The sequence below is a fragment of the Zosterops lateralis genome (genome assembly GCF_965231275.1).
Source record: "Zosterops lateralis genome assembly, chromosome: 20".
NCBI lineage: Eukaryota > Metazoa > Chordata > Aves > Passeriformes > Zosteropidae > Zosterops > Zosterops lateralis.
In genome coordinates, this window is record NC_139780.1 from 4,190,598 (window position 1) to 4,207,556 (window position 16,959).

Here is a 16,959-nt window from a genome sequence, read left to right on the forward strand (position 1 = left end):
AGTCTTCAAATAAAGTCAAAACTCCTACAAGACTGTTTTGAGATCATTTGAATCAAAGTGTTAAATCTTGAGCCAAACCTGAATCTTGGTCTTTGGATCAGGACTGTGCCCCTTGCTCAGAACTGTTTTCCCCAGGATGCTCCTCCAGCTCTGGAAGCCATCAGGATCAGAGATTTATTTCTCCCTTTCTGGAGGGCAGGAATTCCAGTCTGTCACTAGCACTTCTCAATCAACTTCAGCTTAAAAAAACCAGTGAAATTAAGAGAAACACCTCACTACTCACCTCCCACAGTGTTCAGGCTTCATCACCCAGCTCAGCTGATCCTTCATTCACACACTCCATTCAACATCCTATTTTTTGTTTAAATCCAAACACATGTCCACACACATGCCAAAAAATTTTACCCACCTTTTGGTTATTTTAGGTTTGTTTGTTGTTGGTTTTTTTTTATAACTCAATTCTTTTTAATTTGGCTTTATACTTGCAAACTCAGGGTAGGTTTGGTTATTGTGCTCTTCCCTCCCACCCCTCCCTTTTACTAATTTTGCATATATTTTAATAAAATGTTTCATATATTTGCTGTATTTTTTTTTTTTGTGGACAAAGTGTAAGTGAGACAAGGATATTATTCACAGCCACAGAAACATAAGAAAGTAAAAAGGATTTTTTTCCTTTCCCAGTGAACAAAAATGACCTATGTACCCTTCAGTGTCTCCAGGTTTCCTTGGAAATGTATTCCCTTGCATTGTGCTTTAGTTTTTGGGGTGATGAGGGTTACCCAGCGTTACTGGCAAACCCAGCACCTGAGACAGAAAGACAAACTCAGCTTTGCCTTTATGATTTTGGCTTTCTCTGCTTTAAGGGACTATGTAGAAGGGCCTGAAAGATGAGTGGGTGAAGATTTACAGGTGCTGCTCCTCCTCTGGCACCACTGATGGCAGCACCAACCCAGTGCAGGGCACAAACTGCAGGTCAAGCTGAACAACCCAACACATCCCATTTTCCAGCATCTGCTGAGCCTCTACCTCTGGTGAAACGTCTTCCAAGATGGAAATCCCAAAGGGAGGACCCCTGAGTCCTGCACCCACCCTCTCCACCTTTTCTGTGTGGTCTTGCCAAGGAGGCACCAGTTTTACTCCCCAAGGGCTGCTATCCCCTCCTGTCCTCCAGCAAAGCTCAGCACAGGCTGTGGGAATAACTCAACATAAAGCTGGCATAAATCTCAACAGAAGAAATATCTTTTATCTTTAACCATTTACTCCCACTATAGGAATAATGGTAGCTCTTTTACATTTACATATAACTCTTCTTTCTTTGTTTGCTTGTTTGCTTTGATTAATTTTTTTTTTTTTTTTTTTTTTTTTTTTTTTTTTTTGTATGTCTCTTTGTCTTGGCACCTGCATAGCAGAAAACTTGACAGTTCAGTACAGAAGTTTGCCCCTCTCTCTGCTCCTCCCTTTATTTCCTCTGCTGCCCCTGAGGACTCGCAAGCAACACCCCCAAGGTCAAGAGAGAGTACGGTGTTACCCTTTTATGACGGATTATAGAAATAACAAACATGCCTGACAGTTTTATACAGCTGCTAGAACGGGTTTAGTTTTCAACAAATGAAGAATTTCCTCTTTTTTTTTTTTCCTCTTTTGTATATTAATTACATTTTACAAATCTTATTTTCCCCTTTTCTCTCCTTTCCTTTCCCCCCACTTTTCCTCCTTCTTTTTTACTTTTTTTCTTTCTCTTTTTTTCCTTTTTTTTTTTTTTTTTTTTTGCTTTTGTCTTTTGTTGTTGTTTGTTTGTTTTATTTCTTTTTTTTTTTTACATCAAAAGGCTCGATCACCAAGGTGTCCATTGCTAAGTCCAGGGGTTAGCAGAGTTTGGCTGTCATCTGGTCGGACTGTTTGAGGATCTCGGTGTTGTACAGGTCCAGGGCGTGGTTCACCCGGATGATCTCGCTGTTGGTGAGCTTCAGGCGGTGCTTGAGCATACAAGAGAACAGATCCAGCTGCGGCTTCCCCGGGGCCACCGGAGGCGCCAGGCGGTTGATTCGGTCCCGAATATCCAGCAGCAAGAGCATGACGGAGGAGGAGGAGTAGAACTGCCCGCCCTGCGTGTAGGACTGGTTGACCTGCTGCACGGCGCTGCGCAGAAGGTCGGCGTTGAAGCGCAGGCTGTAGCCGTAGACCTGCACGTCCGAGATCTTGATGTAGAACTGGCGCTTGGTGGGGTCGGAAAGGTCCACGGGCCCTTGGCCAGTCTCGTTGCGCAGGAGGGAGGGCAGCCGAGTCCGGCTGCGTAGGTAGATGTGGACGGTCTCAAAAAAGGTTTTCCACCGGTTGCCCAGCAGCAGGGTCCAGTTGTAGCACTGGCTGTTCTGGAGGCGGATTTTCTCCCAGCGCGGGTAGCCGTACTCCCCGAAGGGCATGTTCCAGCCCTCCGAGTGGCTCCCGCTGAACGGGTTGACGTAGACAAAGAACATGGGGTCCAGGCTGCTGTTGCGCATCTGGCAGATGCGCATGGAGATCCCGATCACCATGTGGATGAAGTCCATCCTGTTCTTGTTGCTCTTCAAGGTGAGGGACATGCGCTTGCGCCACCGCGGGTCGAAGAAGGTGTCCAGGCGGATCTCGTTGCTGATGAAGGTGGTGTGCACGTACAGGCGAGAGTCCATCTTCTGCAGCAGGTACTTCAGCTCCAGGTCCTGGAAGTCCAGGTCCGTCTCAAAGCTGATGAACTGCTCGCTCCGCTCCGAGTCCACGTTCTGGGGCTCGCAGCGGCCTCGGTAAAGCTTATAGCCCTTGTTGCAGGAGCCGCAGAGGGAGATGTTGGCAAGGCTGCACATGGCACAGCTGTTGTTGCCCCCGATGATGCAGGGGATGGGCCGCTGGCACAGGCTGGTGCCGCCGTGGCAGACGCAGCTCCGTTGGCTTTCCAGAAAGGTCCCCCAGAACCCGTTCTCATTGCAGTAGAGCAGGGACTGGACTCGGGTAAGCCATTCCTGTATCGTCCTGCGGGTGGGGAGAAGGAAGAATTAACACTCTGAGGCCTCACAGGGACTCGGTGTTGGCATCTTGCTGGAGCTACAGTGTTTGCAGGGATGTGTCTGAGGCAGAGCTCTCGGAACATCGATGCCCTGCCGTGGCATCTGGGAGCTATTCCAGTCTATTTCTAGACTGAATCTTTCATCTGCTGCTTACTCCTTTGGTGATGAGCAAAAGCCATCTAAGAAATTTCTACCAGTTAGAAATGCTCATCTGAGCTCTCTCTCTTCACTAGGAGCTGCGACAGGCACTGTGTCCTGCCAAGGATCCCAGCAGTGCCACAGTGACATGGGAATGGAGCTGATAAAGCCATGCCAGAGGCTCTGGGGCTATCAGACATCACAAGGGCAGCAGAACTCCCAGGAGGAGAAAACTGCTCTTCAGATCATTGGCAATTGGCCCCACCCTCTAAAATCAGACCCATAACAAGGCAAGGCAAAGTAAGCAGCAACCTCTGCTTATGATGCAGAGCTCAGAACAGTAGAAAAGAGGATGGAAGCCAAGATGCACAAAGTTGCTAAAACTATTCCTCCTTAAAAAAAACCCAAAGACTGCTTCTAATTAACCACCTCTCAGAGTCTCTCCCTTAAAATTAGCCCCACTCACCCACCCCTGAGCCCCACCACTCCCACAGCTGCTGGATCAGCACCTTCAACCCCACATCCTGCAGCCCTGGAACGACTCCTAGAAAACGACACTGCAACCCACATTCACTTTCTGCACAGCCCACTTGCCACGTTGCCTCGTTTCCCCCTTTTTTTCCCCCTTCCCACTGCCCCAGGAAAGCTGGGTACAGCGACTCCTTTCTCAGCAGCCCTGAGCAGAACCCTCTGTGCAGCCGCTGCTCCCTCCCCTCCTCCTCCCCTCTGGCTAATGAATACTTCATTGTCTCCTCTGGGCAAAAAGTTCTTGGTAGTGCTGCAGTGAGAGGACTGGCTAATGACAAATTAGGATTCAGCCCCTGTAGAACGAGAGGAGTGATTATGGACAGAGGCTCTCAGAGCTGGATTAGTGAAATTCATGGCACCTGCATCGCCTGACCTCCGAATAATCATTAAGCTGTAGGCTGTATCAAAGAAGGCATTAAATGATACAGCAGCAAAGAACAGCAAGATGATTAGGGGGAGGGAGAGAGTGGAGGGATGAGAGTGTAAAACAGAGGAAAGCACTGGAAGGAAAAGAAATAATCAAGGAGCAGAAGCAGAAAGGTTGGGAAAGAAGGAGAGGAAAATGTGCAGGTAAAAGGGAAAATGAGAGAGAAACGCAGTGGGCAGGAGTAACGGGTGGAGAAAGGGAAAAACTGCAACAGCAACAACTGAAAGAGAAAAGGGATGAATGAGAAGCAGGAAGAAAAGGATTTAAAAGAAGGGAAAAAGAGGATGAGGAATAAAGGAAGGGCATTAGAAGAAAAATTCTGAAGTGCTGGATGTGGGAGCAGACAATTTTCACATTCTTCCTGTGGTATGGGGCTGCCAGGGTCACTTTCCCCTGTTCCCAGCCAAGAGGAGCTCTTGGACAAGGCTGGCTGGGGAGCTTGGGAGCAAGACAGTGACCTCCATAAATATCTGCTGTAGAGGGAGACATTGATAGTCCTGATCTCTCAAAAAAGTGCACAGGGCTCATCATGATTCCTGGGACAGCTCTGCCTTGGAGAGGAGGGAACAGCACAGCAAAACACAGGCACAAGCTGACAGCAACAAGCATTTCCAAACCATCCCAGAGGCCTGAGGCTGCTCACAGGTGAATTCTTGCTCATTTTTCACCAATACAAATATGTTTTCACCCATCTGAAGCCTTGTGCTTCTTGTTTGGAAAGCCAGTCAAATGCACCTGGATTTGTGCAGTGCAGGATTGATGCTTTACACAGGTTTTAGGTGTTGATAATGTCCCTGAATTCCTGGGCCAAGGGCTGCCAGGCCATAGCAGTGGACACAGTATAAATTAGAGCAAAGTGACCACATTCTGTGTTCTGTCTTAGGAAAAAAAAAACACTGGGTAGTTCTGTCCTTCTTTATACTAACAGAGCCAGCAGAATAAAGTGGGAAAGAAGCCACAGCTGATATCTTGCAATAGACACCAGTAAATTTCCTGTTCCCCAGATGAACTTTGTGGAGGATGGAAGGGAGGTTGTTTTTTGTTGTGTGTGTATGTCTTAGCTTTCAGCAAAGACACAAGTAGGACTAAAAAAACCAAGAAGAAAATGAAACAAGAGACTACCCACCATCTGCTGATGGCAGCAATAAAGGATGTAATTAAATAAAAATGCAGAATCCAGGGCAGAGCCGGGCATCGACTACAAACACGTCAATGGGAAGTGTGAGAGAGTGAGAGAGAAGTAAAGTGCTATAAATTACCCCATTTTTTTCCTGCAATTGGGACAGGTTAAGAATATACACAGGACCAGCCAAAGCCCTTCTGCTGACAGGAGGTAACTTTTAAAAATACACCCCTCTGATGGCTCAGGCTCATGGCATTGTACCTGAGGGGTGTCAGAGCAGGAGGATGCTGGAAAGATCCACTGCTTAACAGCTGAAAACCAGTACCAGACCAGCCACTGATTTTTATTTAAAGTATTCCTGGGGAGGTGGTGGGAATCCCCACCCCTGGAGGTGTCCAAGGGACACCTTGATGTGGGACTCACTGCTCTGGTTGGGGTGACAAGATGGGGATCACACACAGGTTGGACTCAATGATCTTGGAGGTCTTTTCCACCCTCAGTGGTTCCATGATTCTAAAGTGAAAACAAACATGACCTGCAGGCCAAGCTCTGACTGAGAATTCCTTTGTGGAGTTTTCTGACTGCTGCTCACTGGACATGTGGTTCCCTGGCAATGCTGGGAGCAGGGAGCCAGACAGATCTTTGGGGTTTTTTTATTTGCAAGGAAAAAAAGGCAGGGACTTTAAAAATTTCCTTTTCAAACTCACTTTTCACTTTCCAACCAGCGCTAGTTGCTCTGGGGGTACTTTTGGGTTTTCTGTACGGAACAGTGAAGTAAAAAATGCTATTTTTATTCTCAGCAGCTGAGATGTATTTTGGCTGAAGGCCAGAACATGCATAACCCCTCTCTCCATTGGATGTTATTTCTATTTTACATCCAGTGCTTTAAAATAAAACTACAGGTGATCATTCGACATGGAAGTTTTATTAACTGAGGAGTGGTCTCCTTTTTAAACCAACAGATTTACCTCTGTTTTAAACCTATAAACCTTCCCTGGGTTTTGACAAAAGTACAGACCAAATATTTAAGTATCTATATATCTATATACCTACATATCCATGTATCTATATCTTTATCTATATTTCTATAGATAAAATATATCTATATAGATATATAGATATGTAGGTATGTATATATATATATATATATAGATATATAGATATATATAGATATATAGATAGATAGATATTTAGATATAGATATTCCTGTCTCCTTAGCCATTGCGAAGGGTCATGGAGAATCAGCCTAATTGCCAGAAATCCTTACTCTCCCTTTCTTATCTTCCTTTTGGAAACACCATCTCTTCCTTTCCCTGAGGACAATCAACAGCAATCTCATTGCTTTTTTTTTTTTTTTTTTTTTTTCCATTGCCCTTGAATGTATAATGCAGGCTTACAATTATGTGTATTAAAGAGAGAGAGGCTTGCTCTTAATAGAACCATGCCATCCTTTCAAAGCCACTGGCATGCTTGATAAGCCTCTGTCATTCTGTACAGCAACAATTAGAAAATGAGAGTATTTCCCATCTCTGTGAGGAGAAAGATGGGTTGCACCTCTTCCTACAGAGCTCCTACCACACTGCTCCCCTGCCTAGCTGCAGATGCAGAATGACAAACAAGAAAAGAAATGATAATATGCCTGCTGATGTTGACTTAAACAAATCAAGCACATCAGTCAGTTAAAAACCCATCTGCCATCATCCATTCCACCCTCCTTCCCCCAGATTTCATTGTAGTAGTTGGAGGCTCCCTTTCTGCTTGGCTGGGTTTTTTAAATAGATGATAAATGCTGAAGATATATTTTTTCTGAATGTTTCAGAGCAACATGGTTGGACGGAGATTTCCTCACTGCTGCTTCACTTTGTTGTTGTTGTTGCTGTGACACAACTAAAAACTCCACCCTGGACGTGCCTGTGGCTCCTCCAGCACTCAGCCTGGTCAGAACAGCTCAGCCAGTTGGCAGGGATGGGCCAGGTTTAGGAAGCTCTCCAAAGATTTTATTTCATAATCTCTTACATTTAATAGATATTTCTCCTCATCCCTAGTAAGTCCATCAAATCTTTGTCTAGAAACATGAGATTTCTTGGTAATTAAAGAGGTGTTAAGCCCTGGAAGGGTTTTCTGAGCTGCACACTGATGAAATGAAGAAGTCAGTGTGTTCAGCAGCCAGGGAGCTGGATGAGAGCAGTAGACAGCAGTCAATCTGTCAATTTTGTCTTGAAACTGAATATTTAGGTAATGAAGGAAGTGGACAAACAGTTTCTCTTCAAATATTAACTTGGCCTGACCCTTCCAAGAGAAGTATGGAAGAAAAGGCACTCAGACTCTTCTTTTCCCCCCCAAGATTTTCAACATTGCTTCAGTCCACACAATGTAGAACTACACAGCAAGAGATGTTTATTAAAATCCAGAAATGCTAATCTCCAAAAATGACTTGAAGCAAGCTCAGCCACAGGTTAGGGCTGAAAGGAGCCAGCAGGAGGGGATTATTAGATATCAATAGTTACTGCAGCAGTAATGGAAAATCTGCTCTCTCCAGCTGTAATACCCTTGCAAGGCTCCAGCTCAGTGAGGTTTTACAGGTTCACGCTGCATCTCACAGAAAAAATGTGATGCATTCCAAGTGAAACTAAAGCTTCTCCTTTCACTCTGGAGATACTGAGGAGCACAATCCAAAAACGGGCCGAAGCACCTTGTGCTCCACATGTCTCTTTTGACAGCAAGTGGAGGCTGAAAGCTTGGCTGTGGATCTTGAGGGAAAACCACAAAAAAAGCAGCTTAGCCTGCAGAACAGACTAAACACATTCTTTCAGAGCTTAAAGAATAAGCTATACCCTGTAAGGGATGCCCTTCCCCTGGGTAGGTAAAACCACAAGGAAGGGACGTGAGTGTAGTCAGGAATGTGACAAAAGCTACCTACACCTCCAGGGATTTCAACCTGCTCTCAGGTTTTACTGTTTCCCACAGGTGTCCATGCCAACACACCTGTAGCAGTGTATCTGTATAACAGGCCTTTTTGATGCACCAGCCAAACTGGTTGTGAATAATATTATCAAACTACCTGTAGGTTTGTTATTAGAGCTTTCAGGAAGTCATTAAAGTTACCGAGAAAACAACAGGATCAAAAATAAGAAGAGAGCCTGAAGAACTATCTGCAAAAAAAATGTAAACCCTGGATAGGGGAAGCATTTGTACAAGTCCCCACAAAAAAAATGTAAACCCTGAATGGGGGAAGCACAAGATGAGGATGGACATTGACCAATTGGATGTCCTGAAGGATGTGTGCCTGCCTCATGGAGAAGCAGCTCAGCCAACCCAGAGATGTGCCCACATGGACAGCAGACACAGAATCCAGATCTGCCATGTCATGGGAACAATAAACAGCTTCTGTTGGAATCATATTGGTTCTGTTATTCAGTTACAAATTTCCCCCTGCACACACCCTACCTCCAAACACAGCCTTGCTGGGGTTAGACCCAAACCCAAGCTGAGCTCCAGCAGCCCCCCACGCCCCAGGAAGGACAGAGGTACCTTTCCCTAGGCAGCTGGTGGTTGGGGTTGTGCCGACACCGGACACTGAGGCCAAAGAGTTTGCGGGCGGTGCGCTGGATCTTCTGGCGCTGGGCTTCCAGCGAGCTCTGCAGCAGCTTGTAGCGGTTCTGCAGGTCCCAGTCGTTCCCCCAGTGCTGGTGGATGCTCCCAATGGTCAGGAAGTGGTTGCTAGGTAGCCTTTTCATGAAGGATTTAAACTCATCTGGAACACACAGAAGAAATGGGGAAGGATACAGGGGGGTTTTGGGTGTAGTGGGGTTACAAAGGTTTTCATCAGCAGGGTGGAGAAGGAGCAGGGATGGGTGAGGCCATCAGCTCTGCCAGGGGAAGGTGATGTCCATTAACTCGCTGCTCTGTCACTCTGCCCCTGGAAGCCACTAATTCCATGGCTGTTGCTGCTCCCATATAGGAAAAAACCCCACAAAACTCCATAGTGAATATGAAGGTGAAACAGCACAGTTAAAGTGCACAGGGCGGAGGGAAAAAAAAAAAAAAAAAAAAAAAAAAATTCCCTGGAACATGAGGTTATAGTCTAAGGGTTATAAACAAAAAGCTGGGAGTTGTAATCATTGTCAGTTAAAGAGTTCTCATTTACATTGTTTTTCAGCTGCTCCTGAAGTGCTGTTTGTTGTTGAAGGCAAAGCATTTTGCTGTGTAATTAAAAAAAAAAGGAGAAAAACAAAGCTTTAAAAATTCCCCAGAGGAAAGGTTTGGATGCTGTTAAAATGTCCTGCTTTCGCATTTTTTAAAAAGAGCATCCTGATTCTTACCTCTAATTTAACTCCATTTGAAGTTAAATGAGTTGCATTTTGGAATGAGGAAAATAAAATAAAATAGTTTGCAGGGCTCGGGTGAGAACAAAAGGTGTCAATTTTAGCCAAAGGGAACAAATCCAATTGATAAAAAAATATATTGCTCAATGTTGCTGTTTGTTGTGTTTGTTGTTTTTTGATCACTTTATTTCCATTTTATTTTGTTTGATAATGAAAAAAAAAACACCCCACTGTTATGCAGAATTTGTTTGGGTTTTTTTAATCACAATCAGAAATTCTGATACTGTTTCTGTTTCTGATCAGCCCTTCCTACCTGAGCAGGGTGGTTTGCTCAGACTCTGATTACCAGGCTGGGACATCCTCAGATGGGAAAAAAAGCAGATGGTTCCAACTTTCTTGGGAGAAAATAATTCAGTTTTGGATGCTAGAAAACCATATTTGACACAGTGAGACCTTGAGAAATGCAATGAGTGGGACAATAAGAACTCCATAAAATGCAATAACCACCAGAGCAATGTTTTTGTACCGGGAGAGAAAAACTCCATATGTGGGCACAGCACAATCAGCTATGGAACATCCTGAGGGATGGGGTGGGTCAACATCCTGGAAAAAAACTTCATCCTGGGCTGAATCCAGCTGGTTGGGGAAGTTGATATTCACCTTTTCTTAGCACTGCTCCACCTGGAATACCCACCCAAAAGGGATGGACAGAGTCTGGGAGGGCAGAGCTGAGGGACACCGAGGTGCTCCAGGGCCTGAGCACAAGTTCTGCCAAGTCAGGTGTGGGGAGCTGCCCTGGTTTCATTTGCTAAAGAAGAGGCCAAGGGATATTTAATTACAGCAGCAACTGCTCAAAAGGTACTCACAGATAGGAACAAAACTCCTCTTTTCAGAGATAGTTGCTGTATGATAAAGAGCAATACTCAGTTTGCAGCTTGAGAAATTAAAATGATTTAGTGAAAAACTTTGTCACTTGGAGGTAATGCAGCCCTGGAACATGATCAGAGATGTATAAAAATCTCTCATTTCAGACTCTGCCAGACAAAACCAAGGCTGACCTGACCTAGTGCTGGCTGTGGTGCTGCTTCTAGAGGGAGGCTGGACTAGGACCCTGCCATAAATTTCCCAAACAACTCAACAAGAAGTATAGCCATCTTTTCCTCTACACTATCTACATTTTTTCTGATTCTTTCCCAATCCTTTTTTTTTTGTTTTTTTTTTTGTTTTTTTTTTTAATTTCTTCATCCTATTTTCAGAAGAAAAAAGAGAGCTTGTACAGGCTGACATATTTTCAAATAGAAAGAAATAATCCATAGGATTAGTGGAGAAAATCAGACCAGATAATTTACATCCTATAGCACGAAGTTAAAGATATTTGCATAACAGATTTCCTGTTATTCATCAACTTGCAGTTCATGCCTAACTGCCTAACAAAGGCTATCTGTACATTCGTCAGTCTCATCCTGACATGGATGGTAAATGGATGTTCACATCCTACTCATCACATGGTGTGACCGAGCTCCCCCTAAAAATAACCATCATCACTGCACTGCCAACATCCCTGGGACATCTGCTTGTCTCCTTTCTCCCCCAAAGATAACCAAGAGATTTTTATTATTTTTTTTTTTTTAGTCTTCTCTCAGGTTTTAATGCTGCCTCCAGTCCCCTTTACCTCCCCAAGCCTGACTCTGCTTTTTCATGGGCCTCTGAAACCACCATCAGGTATAATTGCTTCTGTTGACCATGCTGATTACTCCGGGTACCTTTCAGCAGTAAAAGCCTTGCATTTGCTTCCCGCCCCTTATAAATCAATTTCCTCAAAAGCCTTTTTGTGCAGGAGCCCGGGCTCTTTTTTCCCCTCTGATGATGAATGTGCTACATTTTTCATCGAGACGGGCAAGGCAGGAATTTCGGTGCAGTGTGCACATTTTGCTACCGCAGTGCAACGTTGGGGGAAAAACAAATGAGCAGCAAATCTGGCAAAATAAAAGCTGGACGGGGTTGTTTAAAATTGGAGTGATGAAGAAAGAAAGAAAGAAAAAAAAAAAAAGTGCTTTAAACCCAGCATAGTTTCTTCATTATTTATATTTATTTATAATTCTGCCTGAAAACCAGTGGTATGGCTGGGGATACTCTCTGTTTCTGGGAATACTTCATTCTTAACCCTGACACATTCCAATTAATTAACAAGTCTGTTTGCATTTGTTGTTATTTTATTCCTCTGCACAGCAAGCCTTGCCGAGGGCTGGAACTACACCTCCCGTGATGCAGCTTGGCCCCTCTTTCTGCCAAGTCACCCCATCCCTAAGGCAATGACTCAGCATCACAAGTGGCGCCACAGGGAATTGTCAGGGCAGACATCTCTTTCACACATTCAATTTTCCTTTTGCCAGTGTTAAAAAAGAAAAGAAAAAAAAAATCCCATTTACATCAGAAAGCAATAGTCTTGAATAAACAAACAAATTAACAAATAAAACCCCACCAAATGACTTAATTAAAAGTTGGGATTGTTTTAATCCACAACCACGGAATTTTTTTGACCGGCCATTCTGAAATGCCAAGAATAAGGCAGTGTTATTTTTCTCAATTTACCCACAAGCAGTGAAGCACAGGGCTAAAAAAACTCCTGAGCTGATTCAAAGCAGCTCCAGTTCACTGCAGCCTCCTTGACTTTGAAGATACTATTCCAAATCACAGCAACTCTTGATTCGCCCTGCAGGATTTTTTCAAATTAACAGAGGATCCAACACAGACCAGAAGCAGAATACAAATGTTCTGGACTTTCAGTAGCTTCCTGTGCAAAATGGTATTTGCTTTCAGAGCACTCCTGTGCCTTTCAGTCCACTTTATTGGAAAAGCCTTCAGATGTCATCAGAGATTTCTCCTCTGCTGTTCATAATGAAGAAAATCCTCTAGTTATTGGGAATATTTATTAAAACAAAGAAGCAAAACACTAATACTGCAGTCTTTTGTGATAGCAACTTCCATCTCAAAGGATAAGTTCACGCATGATGCATCAAAGTGATGAATCAGATGCAACAGCTTTAGACATAAAGATAATCACTCCATCTAGCTCTGAAAAGCCTCCAGCCCTGGGTGGAATATGGCAGAAATTGCACTGCAATATGTCACTTTAACATGGCAAATGAAAAACACCTTCCCCCATTCAAATCTCAGGGGGAGGGAGCCTGAATGAAATTATCTACCCTGGCCTGTGCTGGGATGGAGCACGGCAAGGACAGAACGTGGGGCTGGAACTCCCCTCTGCACTGGGCTCCCACCTTCTCAGTGCCTGGGTTACATCCCCTGGGAAGGGAAGGGGTTTGATGACACCAACCTATGGCTCTTGAGCACCTTTTTTTGACAATCCTTTACCAGAACTAACAACATAACCAGTGCCAGGGCTGTGCTGGCAGGCTCTGCCTGTCATCCTTGTAAACTTGTGTGGTACTGAGCTGGCAAAAGCTCCTGAAATCCACATTTCTGGTTTGCCCTGGTGATACCCACCCCATCCATGAACCCATAAAAACTCACAGAAAACATCTGACCTCATTAGCTGGTGACCTGCTCCAGGAGCTGCCCAGCCCTGTGGCTCCCCAGGGTGCACAGGGGGGGTCTGGTCAAGATGGTCATTAGCCTCAGGCCATTAACTCCCTCTCTGGCTGCTCAGCTGAGCACCAGGGTGACAGCATGAGTGGCACATAAGGGTCTGTGCAGCAGCACAAACACCAGCAGGGGCCACGTGTTGAAGTATGGAGCAAATCCTCAACAGCCCTTCAAGGAAACATCACAGGCTTCTGCATTTCAGCCTCTAAAGGGATTAAGGTGACTTTCAACATGAAGAAAAAAAGAAAAACATATGAAAGATTTGTCTTGAATTGAGCTAGATGGTTCTTTTTTCACAGTTTTCCTTCCTGACATGGAGATCTGGGCAGTTGTGACAATAATCATTGAAGAAAACGTGTCAGAAAGTGGCTGGTTAAGACTGAAAGATGAGAGTCAGCACAAGGACAGGCTCCTGATGAAGTTCTGTTTGGTGCCTGTGGTTCCAGGGCAGGCAGGCCACTTGCTAAAGGATAGAATTCACTGAAAGTGCTGCTCTTTCCTACCTCAAGCCCAGAGGAGTGTGTATCCTGTGAGTACAACACACCTACTATGGGTGAACTACTCACACTATCAGCATCAACACAGAACAAACTCCGCTGACACCCGCAGCCTCACCTGGGGAGAAAGTGGGAAAGAGAAATGTGCCCAGACATTGCCCTGCAGGAGAGAGGAGCCATTTTCCCTTCTTCTCCCTGTCTCAAAGGAGGTTTCACCTGGCCTGTGTGCTCTCCTCCCTCTGAATTGCTTTCACCAAAGCAGAACAAAGCATTCATGCAAATCTGAAAAGCAATCTCTGCATCATTCATATGGTGGATGTTTCTCCACAGAACTATTATAAGAGAGATTTGGAGATGGTTTGGTATGAAAAATTGGATTTTTAACCAAACATATACTTCCATGGAAAATATTCCTGTGCACATCATTCCATGTGTGGTGTGTGTTCCCATCTGGGTTAGGGTTAGGTGTTTAATAGAGGAAAAAAGAGTACTCCCTCAAGGCCAAGGTCCTGGCTTTGAGTTCAATATCGTCTACATTTTAGCCAAATTAGAGCATTATCCTGAAGGAATAAAAGATTTTAACTTGATACAACCTGCCACAAATTGAAAAAAGTTCATCTTGCTCAGTTACCTGAATTCTCCAGATCTTTATAGGCTTCTGTCCAGGTCTTGGCCATGTTTGCCAGGGTGTACTCCATGATCTGGATGTCAGTGATGGGGCAGTTGCACTGGGGGAACTCCTCGGAGCACTGGCAGCCGCACTGGCTGTCCCTGCAGATGTACTCGCCCTCCCCATTGCACATGATGTAACTCAAGGCAGACTGGACAAACTTCTCTTGTAAATATTGAGGGAAGATGATCTGGAGACCTGCAGAGAGAACAGTAGGGTTATGGGAGGAATAAAAAGTAAATGAAAAAGTCATTTCAGGTATTTGTTCCTCTTTTCCAAACCCGTTTCATTAACAGTTTGGGAAAGTCATGGTGAAGAGTTAAGAGCTGTCGTGAATAAGGAAGGTACAGATTGCAATCCTCCAGGGCAAGTAGTGATTTAGCTGAGAACAGAGCCCATCTCCTCTGTGGGAGAAGGGTGACAAGAAACTTCCCCTTCCCCAACACCTTTTCTTCCCATTCCCAGATCCCAGCACAGCATAAAGGCCCTGAATGCAAAGCCTCCCTTATTCCCAGGTGTGTTGATTTTTTGTCTCCTGAACCCAAGTGCTAGTTCAGAAGCAATGAGCATTATGCTGCTCTGACCTGTTTTGAGAGACACTTAAATGAGTTTGGTGCCACAGAAAAAATGAAAATACATATTGAAAGGGAAAATAAGAAGGAACAGAAAACACAAGAAAGGAAAATAACACGAGAGGGGGTTTATAAGAGACCCTTGCAGAGTTAAGTGCCCAGCTCCCACAGCATAAATACAGGAGCTGGGTACCTGAGCCCTCGCAGCTCGCTCCCTGCTAGGAAGGCTACCTGCCAAATCCTATAAAAGTGCAAATGGATTTAGTGCTGGTGATTTCAGTGTTGCTTGGCAGACTCACATTAGCAGGGAGATCTATCCCCTTGTCCTCCTCTCCATGGCCAGTGTTTGTGTATCCATCCATCTGTGCAGGCACTGGTGTAAGCTCACCCTTGCTCAGGCACCAGAGGCACAATAGCAGTTTCAGTGCCCCGTGCACGGTGTGTGTGTGTGTGGTTTTCCATCCTGTCCTCCCCCAGGCTCCCTGAGCAAATCCCTGAGGATTCACAGCTGTTTGCTTCTACCTGGCAGGACCTGCCTGTCAGGCCCTGTCAGTGTCTGAGGTGCAGCAGGCAGAGGACAGTAACTCTGAGCAGGGATTTCAGGGGACCCCACTTGGAAAAGGGCAGGGACTTTGGAGAGGCAGGCAGGGGAGTTTATGGCCTGAAGGGCGGCACTGAGCTCGGGTGTAATGAAGGCACGTGGGTCAATTACCCATCTGTTTGTGTTTCTGCTGTGCTGAATTAACACATCCCTGCCTGACAGCTCGCTGGACTGGAATGGAAATAGGACAATAATTCAGAGGATGAGGGTGTGCAGGAATGGCAAAAAGGGCTGTGACCCCTTTCAGGAGTGCAGGCCTGTCTCTGATGGGTTGTGTTCACCTCAGACAAGAGACAAACACCAGGTGGTGACCCTGAGACCTTCATTTCACTTCTGCTTTGGGATCAGAGAAGCACCTCAGCCTTAATGAGGCCCCTCTGGAAGGGCAGGTCTGGGGGCTCAGGGGGCTGTGGAAGGCACAGGGAGCCCTGTTCCCTCCCCCTTGCTCTGGGTGAGCACCACGCCTGGTGGCACAAGCTGCCCCTCTGCCTGACCCCACTGGCAGCCTCCAGGCAGGATGAGCTTGGAGCACCCTCCAGCTGGGAATGTATTTGTGACACTTGCACAGGGAAGGATTTCCAGCCGGGCATTCAGAGACACTGTTTCTGCACAGATCCTGCTGCCTTTCCTGCACTGCTGTTGGGGACTGGAAGGAGAAAAGAGCTGACCAGTACAGCATCCCTACAAACATCTCAAACCTCTGTCCTGCAGTGGATCATCATTTTGAGGGCCCTTTGGTCTTTTCTCAGAATCTCGAATTTATTCCTGCTGTCTTCAGGAAGTCCTGAAGCTCAGCCTCTTCCAGGGATTGTAATGATAGGGACAAGGGGGAGTGACTTTAAACTGAAAGAGAGTAGGTTGAGATTTGACATTAGGAAGAAATTCTCCCCTAGGAGGGTGGGCAGCCCTGGCACAGGGTGCCCAGAGAAGCTGTGGCTGCTCCTGGATCCCTGGAATGTCCAAGGCCAGGCTGGACATTGGGGCTTGGAGCAGCCTGGGACAGTGGAAGGTGTCCCTGCCCATGGCAGGGATGGAATAAGTTGATCTTTAAGGTCCCTTCCAATCCCTTTCTGTGATTCTGTGATTTATCTGAAACCCACTACAGAGGGATGGTCCCTTGTCAAACACTGATGTTAGTGATGGTCCCACCTGCCAGGATCCCAAACTTTCCCTCAGGATGGAATAAAAGGGCAGTGATGTTGGAGAACTGATCCACAAAGGGGCCTGGAGAGCCTGAGGGCAGCTGTACTCACTGAGCTTTCAAGCTCACATGAGAGCAGAGCTGGACTTCTTGATGTGCACTGACTCTTCATTCATGGTCCAAGTCCCATGAATGCGTTTTCCACTCTGCTTCATGGAGGAGCAACCGGCTCTGGCTCTTTGAATATGATCAGATTACCTCAGGCTCTCAAGTTCTCCATAGTTTCTCTT

General features: G+C 45.5%; 1 protein-coding gene across 1 annotated transcript in view; it reads right to left on the reverse strand.

Moving 5' to 3' along the window:
- Positions 1 to 1,639: 1,639 nt before the first annotated feature.
- BRINP1 (BMP/retinoic acid inducible neural specific 1) overlaps positions 1,640 to 16,959 on the reverse strand; it is a 91,458-nt gene continuing 76,138 nt past the window's right edge. The window contains exons 6-8 of the mRNA XM_083875934.1: positions 14,317 to 14,553; positions 8,789 to 9,011; positions 1,640 to 3,006 (exon numbers count right to left, since the gene is read on the reverse strand). Coding sequence (XP_083732060.1) covers positions 1,866 to 3,006; positions 8,789 to 9,011; positions 14,317 to 14,553 — 1,601 coding nt within the window. The 3' untranslated portion in view covers positions 1,640 to 1,865. The remainder of the gene's footprint in view (positions 3,007 to 8,788; positions 9,012 to 14,316; positions 14,554 to 16,959) is intronic.